This window comes from Euleptes europaea, chromosome 12 (genome assembly GCF_029931775.1).
Source record: "Euleptes europaea isolate rEulEur1 chromosome 12, rEulEur1.hap1, whole genome shotgun sequence".
In the NCBI taxonomy this organism is placed as follows: domain Eukaryota; kingdom Metazoa; phylum Chordata; class Lepidosauria; order Squamata; family Sphaerodactylidae; genus Euleptes; species Euleptes europaea.
Genome location: NC_079323.1, coordinates 20,587,653 through 20,601,312, shown reverse-complemented (window position 1 = coordinate 20,601,312; position 13,660 = coordinate 20,587,653). Strand labels below are relative to the sequence as shown.

Here is a 13,660-nt window from a genome sequence, read left to right as displayed (position 1 = left end):
TGCAGGAAGGGTCTCTTGTGGCAGAATGCCCACTGATAAAATTGCTGGGGTTTCCAGATTGTGGTCTGATCATCCCAGAGTGCAGATCCTTGGTTGGGGCATTGCTTCAGTCTGTCCTGGAGCACTCCCATGATTTCATGGGGTGCCTCCCATTCTCTCTTTCAGCTGTGCTTTCTGTCTGCTGGCCAGAATTCCCTTGCATCCTCCTTATTCAAGTTTAAAGCACATCAGAGGGGCAGTGGGGGTGAGCTGGCCTCAACACTAAAAATTGGGGTAATTAGGGTAACAACCCCACTGTCCTTGAAACTGCCACTGACTAAAAGGTAAAGGTGCAAGCTTTGGGTCAGTACTGACACATGTTGTGAGGTCACATCACGATGTTTACCAGTATTTACCGGGTGGTTTGCTGTTGCCTTCCCCAGTCATCTACACTTTACCCCCAGCAAGCTGGGTATTTATTAACCAGCCTCAGAAGGATGGAAGGCTGAGTCAACCTTGAGCCGGCTACCTGAAACAGACTTTTCTCGGGATCAAACTCAGGTCATGAACAGAGCTTGGGCTGCAGTAATATATCTTACCACTCTGCGCCACAGGACACTAACTGCCACTGACTACAGCAGCAGAAGGTCATGGCAGAGCTGCTAAAACGGCATATTCCTCTGCAAACTTGTCCCCCCCCCCCGAGCTAAAGGGCTCTTTAACCTAGCAGACTTCAGACTATATGGAGTATGTATGTATAATTAGAAGTATCCTGTTTTCAAATTTTTGCAACCTGTGTCCAAAATACAGTAGCAGAGACTCCATTGAACCGTGTTCCGTGAAGGTCCCCCTTACACAGTGTCTGCAGACGTTGGTGTGCCAGGGAAGTAGAAGCTACCTGAATTAACCTTGCAAAATATTTTAAGATGTTCACCTGTGCCTGAGGAATGGCACAAGTAGTGGAAATGAATTAAACTAATAACTCAATTGTTTTATTTTTTTCTGTTTTTTAAAAATAGTGTACAGATGAAAGAACTTGAGGAGATGGGAATGTTGAAAGGAACACTGAACTCTGAGCAGCAACTGTCTCTTATTAGCGGCTGCACAGATTTAAAAGCGGCAGTAGAGGGCGCCATTCACATTCAGGTGAGTACTTGCTGGTTCATTTCGAATAGTCGAGGACCCCTGCAGCGTGGACTGTTGGGGTAAGCAGCTACAGTTTATTAATGCTGTAAACGTGTGCTTCATATGTTTACTTCATTTAGGTCTGGCAGCAAATAAAACGGAAATTCTTGCCTCTTTTTCACAAACAAAACCCCATTCTTACTATGACACAATAGTTATTTTCATTCCAATGATATTTATGTACTGACTAATGCGCAACGGAACAAAACTGGAAAATGAGATCTCCCCCTGCTGCCTCTTTATTGTCTGTGGTCAAAACAGTGGCTTAGATCCCATGGGAAATTTCTGCTAATGGAAGGGTGGGAGTGTGTGATCCCTCCCCCAACTGCAGACCTCAGACCCCCTGTTCTGGAGGGAGGGGCTGTCTCCTCTGAGGAGCATTTTAGGCTGCAGCGGTGGGGGGGAGGGAAGTCCTGTTCCGCTGACGGAAATGCCTTCTGCTCGTGGAGATTTGATTTGGGATTCAAGGCAGTATCTTGTTCTACAGCCGCTGAAGTGATGTCATTTGAGTTGTGTGTGCGTGTTAAGTGCCATCAAGTCGTTTCCGACTCATGGTGACCCTAACTTGAGTTAGCCATAGAAAACTTGCTGACCAACTACTGGCCAAAAATATGAATGTAGATTGCTGCAGATGTAGAATTGCCAGAGCTGTTTCAGCAACCTGTAGGATACCACAGAACAGCCTCTTCCACTCAAGAGAACTCTTTCTGTTGATTGACAGGACAAAGATGTGGAGGTAGCCAAAATGTCTCTCAAGCCAGCTGCTTTGCCTTTAAACCCTCCTCAAAACTTGAACACATGAACACACATGAAGCTGCCATATACTGAATCAGACCCATAGTCCATCAAAGTCAGTATTGTCTACTCAGACTGCCGCTCATGTGGAGGAGTGGGAAATCAAACCCGGTTCTCTAGATTAGGGTCCACCGCTCCAAACCACCACTAACCACTACACCATGCTGGGTGGCTAGCAAAAACATTTAATTAATTGTGCTGTGAAGAAACCCAAATCTCCACAGTACTTTCCACTCTCTACAATAATATACAAACCGGCTCCATTAAACAACTGTATTACCTTAGACATCAGAGAACCCTTTGAACAAAGAAACTCTTACAGGCCCTCCTGAAAAGAAATGTAAAGATATGTTGGAACTTGCTGTGGAGCCCCAGGCCAGCCTTTCCAAAGGGCTGTAACCCCAAAGGAAAAAATCCCAATGTCTTGTAGAGGCGAGGTAAGCAGAACTGGGGGGGTGCGCGCGCATTCTGGGCAGATCTTAGATGGTGCATATGTTCATCTTGAATAAGGTCAAGAGTATCTGTCTAAAATCTGACTGCAAAACATCTAGCCATACAGATGGGTAAGGTGCCAAATAATAATGTTAACTAAATATTTTTAAATAGACAGAAATTTTCAGTATTTCTTTCCAAACTTAGAAGTTTGTGTGTGCATGTGTATCTGGGTGTGCGTGTGTGTATCTGACAGAGTGAGCTTTGACTTACGCAAGCTTATATCCTGGAAAATGTTGTTGTGCTGTGTGAATTTTGCCCTGTGTGCATCTCCTGAAATATTTTGCATGGCCAGTGGAGGGAAACAGTGTGTTGGAAAGCCTCATGAAGAGCCATCAAGATGGCTAACTTTTTTTGAAGCTGAGCAGCCCCCCAGCAGACTATTTTTCTTACTAGCATTCTGTGTGGGCAGTGAGTCCAGGCACGGGCTTAATATTCTGTTATTCCACGCATTTTTCCCTAGCAGCTCTGAAGTGTCTAAATTAGAGCTGCTGTTGTAGAGAATGCTTAGTAATCCACATTGGCAAGTATCCTAATGTTTTTGTTTAGTGCTTCTGATTTCAGTGTAATGGCCAATCTATATCGCCACAGTAGTTCACCCATGAAAAATATGCAACAAATAAAAAAGCAAGGCTTAACTTTGACCAAGTATGTACTTGCCAAGACGATGTGCTGTCTGCCGTACCATGAGGTAGTCATAAAATAAAGGGTGTAATTTAAATGCATTGTTGGAGATGTAATCTGACCTCCCAATTGCCCCCTGTTTGAAAATATCAGCAGAGAATTTTAAGAATCTCAACAGCAGTGTTTAAAACTTTCCAGTGTAGTAACAATTTAAAATTTGGAAACCCGCTCAAAGATTTGCATCCTTTGTTGTTCGTAACTTTTAAAGTTTGTTTTTCCATCACAAGGTACAGTAACCGATCTTATTTTATAGCTGTAAAATATTTAGGTGGGTCCAGAGTTTTGGTTGTGCAGATGGAAAGCAACTTCTGCTCATACACACAGGGCATGTTTCTGCTGCAGCATGGACGGCATACACATCTAATAAATAAATCCATAAACCATTCTGGGGGACTGCAGTTGCAGGGTGAGGTGTGTGGGAAAGCCTCATTCCTCATTTGGATCTCTGCTAACCCTTCACCGGATCCTGCCTATTATATTATTACCTTCACCTTCGTGCAAATGCCCTTTCTTTTAATTTCCCAGCATAATATGGATACTCCCTCCTACTGTCACCACGTTTTTCAGACATGTAGGGTTGGAACCAGACTAAATTTCCCACTAATGGAAGAGGTGGGGTAATGTCTACCAATTTGTTCTTCCTGCTGGCTGCCGCTCTCTAATTTGCCCCTTAGACTGTTTCTGCGGCCCTCCTCCCGGTCTCCCAGGAGCAGCATTTTGGGGAGATCAGTGGGTTGCTTGGGAGAAGGGGAGGAGAATGTTTCATTCCACTGACAAAAGTTCCTAACGTGAGCAGACAAAATGTAAAGCCGCTCTTAAGGCAAGTGTAAATGTTTTCCTTCTGTTGTAACATGTTTACCTGCACTTGCAGTTTAAGAGGTGAGAAAGCCACAAGCCTGGGAGTTGGATCTGCCCCTCCTGACCTGATTTCTGTTTAATTGCTTGCGTCATATCCCTGCAGCTACTCAGTGTCACTCCCACTACAGTACTGACTTACACTGTGTAATCTGCCTTGAGTCTCCATGAGAAAGGTGGACTATGAGTACCGTAAATAAAAAAATATATTCACAAGCTCTAAGATTTTAAAGGAACAACTCAGAAGCTAGCTCTGGAGTGGGAGGGGCCTTTATGTTAAAGTAGAATATTACTAGATGGACATTAGACCTGCAGAGAGGTAATAATCTAAGAATGTTTTTTGCTTGTAAATATAAGAAGCTGCCTTATACTGAATCAAACCCTTGGTCTATTAAGAATCATAGAATAGAATCATAGAATTGGAAAGGACCATCAGGGTCATCTAGTCCAACCCCCTGCACAATGCAGGAAATTCACAACTACCTGCCCCCCACACCCCCAGTGACCCCTACTCCATGCCCAGAAGATGGCCAAGATGCCTTCCCTCTCATGATCTGCTTAAAGATTAGTGTTGTCTCCCCTGACTCATAACAGCTCCCCATGGTGACAAGTAGAGTTCTGTCAAATCAGCTACTGCCTGATCCTTAATCAGAGACTCCAGAGAATTGAACCTGGGACCTTCTATGTGAAAAGCAGGTGCTGTAGCCGTGGCCCCCTTTTCATGCCCGCTGGGTGATATGAACAGAGACTTATGTATGAATGTGGACAAGGTGTTCATGTCTAGATGCATGTGTTTTTACATGTTTTTTGGTATTATCTGACACTTAATTGAAACATACTGCTATGCCCTGCTTTCTATACTGAATTCCTTTCTTTTAATCAGCAGGCTTTTAAAAACATTCTTTAACCAGCCCAAAAGTTAGGCATTGGTGGAAAGTGCTGTCAAGTCATGTAGGGTTTTCAGGGCAAGAGATGAACAGAGGTGGTTTGCCATTGCCTGCCTCTGTGCAGCAACTCTGTATTCCTTGTTGGTTTCCCATCCAAGTACTAACCAGGCTCAACTTTGCTTAGCTTCGAAGATTCGACGAGATCAGGCCAGCCTGGGCCCTCTAAGTTGGGGGGGGGGGGGAAGCATTAGCACAATTTTTTCTGACCAGTTGATGCTGCAGTACCAAGCCATCAAGCTGCCGTTTAGCAGCTGCCTGTCATGGAATAAGCAATGCCCATCTTCACAAGGAGTGCCATGACCATTTGGAATCTTATCATCTTAAAAGATCTTTTGGAGTGTTGTAGAACCATACCTGCAAAACAGCAGCCTTAGTAGGGGTAGCAGGCCTGGTGCAGACCCTTTCTGAAGGTTACATCTGACACAATGTAAGGAGGTGCTCTGGTTTTTCCCCACCCCAGCTTGTATAAGCAGGGCATCAGTCTGCATGAAGCACTGTCATGTGTAGGAAGAAGGAAGCAAACACTCCCTCTTCTCTGAAGTTATGCATCCTGCCCTAGTTAGTAGAAAAATGCCCCTTAATTAATCCCACCAGTGAGAGGGGTGGATGCAATCCTTCCTTTCCTATTCAGTGCCATGGTAGCTTAGATCCATACTCTGTTCTCTCCCTTCCTGCATTCAACTGCAGGTGCTTTACCTGCCCAATCATATTTCCACTTGTCATAGTCCAGAAGATGGTTGAATGAAAACAGGCAAGTTCTTGATAATGTCGTAATTGCACACACCTTTCTGTTGTACCTGCCAGCACTTGCCTGCCTTGTTGCAGAAAATGCAGTCTCATTGTAAGAAAACTGTATTTCACTTAGGTAGGGTTTAGTGAACAAGATAAGTGTTCTCTTAACTGTGCTCCCTCCAGGGGTCCTTTTCTGCTTTCATTCTTGAAAACCTTCAGTGGTGGTGGGCTGTAGTCCTTCCAAGCAATCCTTCTGCAACGTGCTTTGAGGTTTGTTCTTGAAAGCTGAACTCCATGATGCTACCTACTGATCAACTCCCTTCCCATTTCTATCAGCTCCCAACTCCCATAGACCGATGCTCCGACTCAATATAAGGCAGCTTTCTGTGTTCCGGGCCCAGTTTGTAAGACTCCCAGAGGTATCTGACTAGCCTTCGTGCCATGGTTGTGGATTTCCTAGAAGTGCTTGGGCCAGAAAGAGGACACTACTAGATAGACACTTTAATGGATCCTCCTGAGAACTTCTGTTTTCCAGCTTCATCTAGTTTTGCATTCTGTTTCCAACGGAAGCTTACTGGGGTTCCCCTTCGCATGATGGTAATACTTCATAAAGAGGCAAGGCCTGTTTAGAACTGCATTGTCTGGTGCTTTTTGTAGTTGCTTCAGCAACTCCTAATTATGCCTTGCAGCAGAATCCTTGTTTGGTCTACTTTCAGTACTGTTCAAGAATTGGGCAGGTGGAAACAAGAATAAGCAGTTTAAAAACACTGGATTAAAAAAAAACTGGAGCAAAGACACTCTCACTATATGTTTAAGGATTGAAGTAATTATTTCCAAACTAATAACTGAAAGGAATGTTTTGGATTTGGAGAAATCCCTGCTGGTTTATAGATACCTTGAGGTTATAATTTACATTTCCAGCAGCATGAAGCCAGAAAGAGGCAATTAATTGATTTCACTTCAGATCTCTTTTCTAAATATTTTGTAATCCTCCTGAAAAACTGTAAGAAATTGAAAGCCTTTAAAATTATTTTAAAGGGATGACATCATATAATCACTTGAAGCTGCCTTACACTGAATCAGACCATTGGTCCATCAAGGTCAGTATTTACTAAGACTGGCAGCCGGTCTCCAGGATGTTAAGTAGAGGCCTTTCACATCACCTACTACCTGATCCTTTTAACTGGAGATACTGAGGATTGAACCTGGGACCTTCTGCATGCTGAGCAAATACTCTACAGTTGAGCCATGGCCCTTACTGATCCTTTGCAAGTTTTATCTATTTAGATATTTATGCCTTGCTTTTCTTTTCAATGGGGAACTCAAATCCTCCTCCATCTTAACTGCTCAATAATCATGTGAGATAGGTTAGGCTGTGAACACATGACTCGCCCAAAGCCACCCTGAAAGCTTCTTTGGCAGAGGGGGGGATTCAAACCTGCCCAGGTCTTAGTACAAGAATCTAACCATTATGCAGTGCTGGCATTAATGGAATGTTAGATAATGAAAGGATAATAGGATGGTAATTTTAACTTCACATTGCTTTCTTCATATGCAGTTTTAAAATTAGACTGGCATGTGGAAGGGCACAAGGAATGATGTGGTAGCAAAATTAAACAATTGAGAACTCCTACCTTCCCCACATGTAGGATGATACTGCTGACTTCCAGGGCTAGACAGACAGCTTCCTATTCACTTGAGTCCTAAACCTACTACCTGTAGTAGAATTACACTGTAGTGCTGAGTTTAGGAATGTTTAAGCCAGAAGTGGGTACAAGAGAAGGATATTTTAACTTCACCTTCCCTATGCTGTGTGGGAGAGTTTGGGAGGGAGGAGTGTATGTCTGCATCATACCCTTAAGGATACTGTAAGCTTAATGGTTTGAGCAAACCAATTTTCTTCCTCCCCTCCTTTTTTCTTTAACTGGCCTTCAACTGCACTCAACATTTTTTGGCTCATAGAGAGCTCTGAGCATACTCATAAAGGGGATTTTTTAATGTACAGTTTTACTGCATTCCTGAGGAAACTTGCAAGTATTCAGAAGCCCTTAGCTTTTCTATGGTAGCCCCAGTTTGCTGCTCTAATAGTAGGCATAAGGCCATGTTTTCTGTTAGATTAAATACGGGGGTGGAGGCATTGGGATCAAAGGGGTTGAAATTATAGAGTTGCCGTCCCCCTAGAATGCGATACTGAACTGTCTTGAACCATGAGGAAATGTGGGATGTAACTGTTTTTAACAAACAAAATATTGCAAGACACCTGTGCGCCAGGGTTAAATTAATAGCTCCTTGCTCTCCTTGCCTTCAACTTCAGCAGATAACGACTATTGTACAATTGCTCCATAGTACTGAAGCTGCACATCTAGCCTCAAAGCTGAGAGCATGGTAGAGGATTTTTTTTAACCACCCATTTGCTGTGCTGTTTAGGAGGGTTTAGAGAAGGGAGAATCCTCAGCTTCTATCTACTAGGATACTGTCAGCTGGCAGAAGCTTGAATAGGCCAATTTGCTTTTCCACTTAGTTTTTTTTTTAAACTGAGGGCAACTACCCTCAGCATTCCCTGGAGGATAATGAATTTGCTTAGTCTTTCATCAGGCAGTGGGGGGATCTTTTTACTAAAGTTTCCATGATGAATTAGCAAAAACAACAGAAGTATTAGTGTAGCACAAGTTGGCTTCTGAACATTGTACTACAATGTAGGTTCATAGAGCTTGGCTGCCAACTCCAAGAATAGCTAATGGCATTTCTTAATCCTTAGGTAATTCTGCATCTCAGTAGAAGTCTCCTTTACCAGAGCCTAGACTAGATACCATTACTGACAGTTGATTACTACAGGAGCCAGTAAGATTAATAGCCTACTTTGAAGCACATTTCTTGTTGAGATATGTGATCTAGAGATATCTTGGAATACCCAGAGTTCACTTCTAAACCATCAATAAAATAGTCCAGGTGGGCATTGCTGACAGATGGCCATCTAGCCTCTGCTTAAAAACCTCCAGGGAAGGAGAGTTTACCACCTCCTGAGGAAGTCTGTTCCACTGAGGAACCGCTCTAACTGTTAGAAAATTCTTCCTAATGTCTAGATGGAAACTCTATGACCTTAGGCAGATCATGAGAAGGAGGGCATCTTGGCCATCTTCTGGGCATGTAGGGGTCACTGGGGGTGTGGAGTGGGAGGTAGCTGGGAATTTCCTGCATTGTGTAGGGGTTGGACTAGATGACCCTGGTGGTCCCTTCCAACTCTATGATTCTATGTAACTATAATCTTGTAAATTGCCAAAATGCATCTGTGCATGTCTTTCCTCATCACTGTTCAATCTTAGCTAGCCCTTGTGAAGGGAAGGGCTTCCATCTGTGCCTTCTTGCTCTCTCTTCAGCATGAGGCACAACAGCTCAGGTGAGAGGGTGAGATTGGCCAGGCGCCCAAAGGAGAGCAAACTGGTCATGGAGGAAGGGGTTTAAGTCCACCACCATGCCACTGAGCCAGGTAACTGCCACAGTGACAGGGGTGCTTTTTATTATCTTTTCTATGCAGCCAGTTTGTCCCCCTCCTAGAGTTGCCCAAGTGCTGGGATGAGAGCACAGAGGCTGCATAGAAGAGGGGGTTGTTGGAGGGGATGGGCCTTTTACTCTATCCCTAGCATGGGGTCCCCATGTCAAGGAGGTTCATTTCTGACTCATCCAGTCCCTCCAGCAGCAGCTTTTAAGGTGGGAACCACCTGACAACTACAAGCCATGCTAGACAATGGCCTTGCCCACTTTCCTGGGACATGGAGTAGGTGCCGCATTGGGAAACAGTGCTCAGAAGAGCCACTTGTGGCTCCAAAGCTATTGAGTGTCATTGATCTGTACCATAAACAATTCCTGAAAGCATAATGACAAAAATTGGAAGGCAGTGTAAAAACAACAGTATAATATACATCACGTAAAAATACAGTATAACAATATTCATACAACAGAATGCAAAGAGACAGGGTAATAAAACCAGCAAAATGCAATAAGCACATTATCATACAATAAACAATGCAATAAAGCTGTAATACTAAATTAGAAAACAAGTGTACATAATGTTGTGATTTTCTCTGCCCCTTCCATGGCTTCCCCAAATACCTCCTGAAATCTGGTTGCTGGGGTAACAGGATCCCCAAGAATAGGATGTTAGGGAGCTTTTCAGGCTGCTGTAGGAGTGGGGGAACCCAAAAAATTGTGTTTCACATGCGGAAATCCTTGCAACCACAGAAATACCACACTGGATCCATCTCACTGTTTTCATTAAAACAGTTTAAACAGAGTAAAATTAGTTTAAAACCTACAAATTAGAAGCAAATCAGAGGGTGTGTGCAGGAAGTCTTATTATAGGGGAAGGCTTTTACATACCCTAAATCAGGGGTCCCCAGTCTTGTTGATCTTGTGGGCATTTGGTGAGTTTTTGAGGAGAAGGAGTATATGTCACCACAAACTGGCTGCCATGGGGGATAGTAACAAAATGGCTGTTGTAGGGTGCTGGGGCCAATCACAAAATGTTGGTAGATTGCAAGCCCAGTTTGATAGATATTTCTAGCCTTGTAACTACCTATAGCGATGTGTTTTCCTAGTATTCAGGGGAAATAGCGCCTCTTCAACATCATGGGATGTCTAAATCATGGAATGAGCCCTATTTGTATATACAGTTAACTTGTAGGGTTCATGTACACCATAGGACCGCCTTAGGATCTGTTTTCTCTCAGAGGCCTTGATTACAGATCAGGTACCTGTGACTTGCCACACCAAATTCTGATGAAGTTAACTGGCTCTTCTCTCTATTGGACCACAGCATTTTTGCTGTGAAGATGTTTTAAATTAATTTTAAAAGCCCACCCCCAACTCACATGTTCATAAACCTTTCTATAACATAACAAGGCTTTGGTAGGTACAGTATGAAATATATTTGCAAAGGCTGAAACAATCTCTTCAGAATTGCTCTAGGCGTATGTAGAATATAAGAGTATTCCAGAGTAATTAAGCATTCACTGAGGTTATTGGGAGTTGTCACACAATGCATTGATGGGACAGAATGTGCTTTATGGCTCCTGACATGACTTTGGCTTGTCCAAGCTTATACTCTGCACTAACAGAGAATAGAACTTCAGTAGTCAAACAAAAGCCCTTTAAGGGGAGGCTCTCAGCAGTAAGTTGTTGTTGAAATCCAACAAATTGGCATGTCCTAATCAGGCTTTTACAAGAGACACTATAACAAGATACAGCTCAGTTGAAAATCAGGTTACAATAGCCTTATTCAAGAGTTGGAGCTTTGAAAAAAAGGCTTACTGTTTTGATGCAAAAGAGAAGTGTGATCTTTACCACTACAAAAAATGAGCCCAGGAATATTCAGTGTCCATTAAAATGCACTTAGGTGGACTTTACCTGTGGTGAGCTGATTTTCAGTACTGTTCCCTATCCATTTCTTGTTTGATTTCCCCCCCCACCCTAAGGGCAAAACTGAATAGCTCCAGAGTTCCTCCAGGCTTTGTAGTTGGTAGAAAGTGATGAAGGCCTTGATTAATAGCTGGTTTAGAGCTTAATTTCTCCTCTGTTCTTCAGGGAATCAACTAAGAAAATAAACCCATTCTCGACAAGGACATGCACCAGTCCAACAAACTGAATACAATTGCGCCACTATCAAAGAACCCCCTCAGCAAATAGTCTATTCAGAGGCCTTACATAATCATTGCAGGTTTAAGTTTCCAAGAGTGTTGAGCTTCACCCTCGGTGATTATCTTCTGGTCTGAAAGAAAGCCTTGGGTTTCAAGGTGGAGAATCTCACAATAAACCTATTCAGTGCCTCTCTTTTATTAGTTTAAACAAGTATCTACAGAGATCTCCTTGCCTTGTGATTCTGTTAAATGAAACTATTTAAAGGTAGCCCACCTTGCAAACTCAATTGATCCCGGAATTACGAGTGAAACATTGTTTTCCATCAGTGATGAAATGCGTAGGAGTTGGCTTTGCTGTTCTAAAACAGTCCCATTTGTCTCTCTGAATTGTAGCCATTTTATGACTTTAAAACTCAGTAGAATTTCATGACCTCAGTTCTAAACTAGGAATGGCATCCCTCTCCCCTTTATTTTGTGATGATTGCGTATAAAATGCCCAACCATTCTTCAGACACATGTCTGGACTAATGGACAATTTATCACATTACAGTGCAGAATTTTGACCTTTTTTGCGAGGATAAAATGGTGGTGGTAGTCTTGAAATATCATATGTGCTGTAATGAATACATTGGAGGAAGATTGGGAGGGGGGATAAAAAAATGACCAGGGCTGGATTCTAAACTTCAATGAGCAGAAGGTGCTCTCAGAAGCAGAACTTCCCGCTCTTCTCCCAGCAGCCGTGTGCATGCCCCCAGAAGCTAAGGATCTGGAGATCTCCCATACTTCGGCAATGCAGCTCAGAGGGAATAAAGAGGAGGAGATTGGGCAAAATCCCCAGTTTGTGTGCTAGCAGAACAAGTCTTGGAGCTAAGCTTGCTCGGCTACCCCAAGAGCATATATGTGGGGGGACAATTTTGCCTGATTCCCCCCCTCCTTCCTGCAACCCCAGATACTGCATGACATTTTGTTCAGGAGGGTCCCTTAACTGTCAGCATCAAATCATAGTTAGAGCACTGTCCTTTTCAGTTAGCTTCTTGGGAATCAAACTAGATATTTTCCCCTCCAGAAATCAGAAGGAACCGTATTCCTGCATATGCTTCTTTTTTAATGCAGTGATGTGTAGTTACTCTATGTACAATGTTTATTTATTTATTTAGCTTATTTTTGCCCGCCTTTCTCACTGATACTCAAGGAGGATTACAGGATACAGACAGTGGGGGGAAATGTAATCATGCAGTATAGGACACTGAATGAATAATGCAATAGGACAAAGGGTACAAAACTGAATTACAGTGCGAGCAACAATGTATAAGATACACAACAAACTGTGCAAATGAACAGTGCAATAGAACTAGGAATACAGCATTGAATGCAATACCAACACAACAGGACTATGATTACAAAACTGAATGACAACGTGAACAGCAAACTGTCCAGGTCAGTGTAATGCAAACAACGCAGAATGTGGGATTACAAAGGTACAAAGCAATGCAGTTTCTACCCTCTGTACACCTCCAGCATAATTTTAAATATTTGGTGTTTTATTCCAGGAGTGCACACCTGAGAACTTAGAACTGAAAAAGAAGATTTTTGGCCAGTTAGATCTTATTGTCAGTGACAACGTTATTCTAAGTAGCTCGACATCCTGCCTTTTACCTACAAAATTGTTCACTGGACTGAAGCATGTTAAACAGTGTATAGTGGCGCATCCTGTGAGTATTCCAAAATCTGTGGATAGTCTGCTGTGTTAAAGCCTGAATTTTAATTACAGGACTTTCCTCTACAGGTATCTGAATGCTGTAAAGTTTCAATACTGATACCCGGGCCCAAACTACATGTGACGACAGCAGATACTTAACTTTTAATATGCATCTGTTCTATGTGCATTCCTTTATTCAGTATGGGTTGGGTTCAGTTCTCATGGTACTTCGAATTGAACCCATTATTTAGGCCCTGCCCAACGTAAGCAATAGTAAGCAATTGCAAAGTTATTTATCTTCGATGGTAGACTGTGATGATATCACTGCAAGAGCATGTGGTGGAAACATCCTGGAATTCCTTTTGTGTGTAGATAGGGGTTGCTGCATCAGTGAAATGAGGCTGGAGTAATAAATTCTGAATCTGGATTGGCAAATAAGACCTCAGTGCTCTATGTTCAGAAAGTCCCCAGAGAAGTGAAAAACTCACAAAACACCAAAGCTTTGACCTCTTTTTGTTAAGGCTGATTGAGTACTGTTGCTGAAGCAGTACAGTTCTCCCTTCCAATTTGCATCACCTCGGGTTTCATATTTGGATGTGGGGAGGTTGCTTGCCTTTAAAAAAATGTTTATGCATTACATTTCTGTCCTACTCTTCCAT

At 42.8% G+C, this 13,660-nt stretch overlaps 1 protein-coding gene across 1 annotated transcript in view; it reads left to right on the top strand.

The window, feature by feature from the left end:
- The window catches only part of CRYL1 (crystallin lambda 1), a 55,396-nt gene that overhangs the window by 25,410 nt on the left and 16,326 nt on the right, over positions 1 to 13,660 (top strand). The window contains exons 3-4 of the mRNA XM_056858504.1: positions 999 to 1,125; positions 12,853 to 13,014. Coding sequence (XP_056714482.1) covers positions 999 to 1,125; positions 12,853 to 13,014 — 289 coding nt within the window. The remainder of the gene's footprint in view (positions 1 to 998; positions 1,126 to 12,852; positions 13,015 to 13,660) is intronic.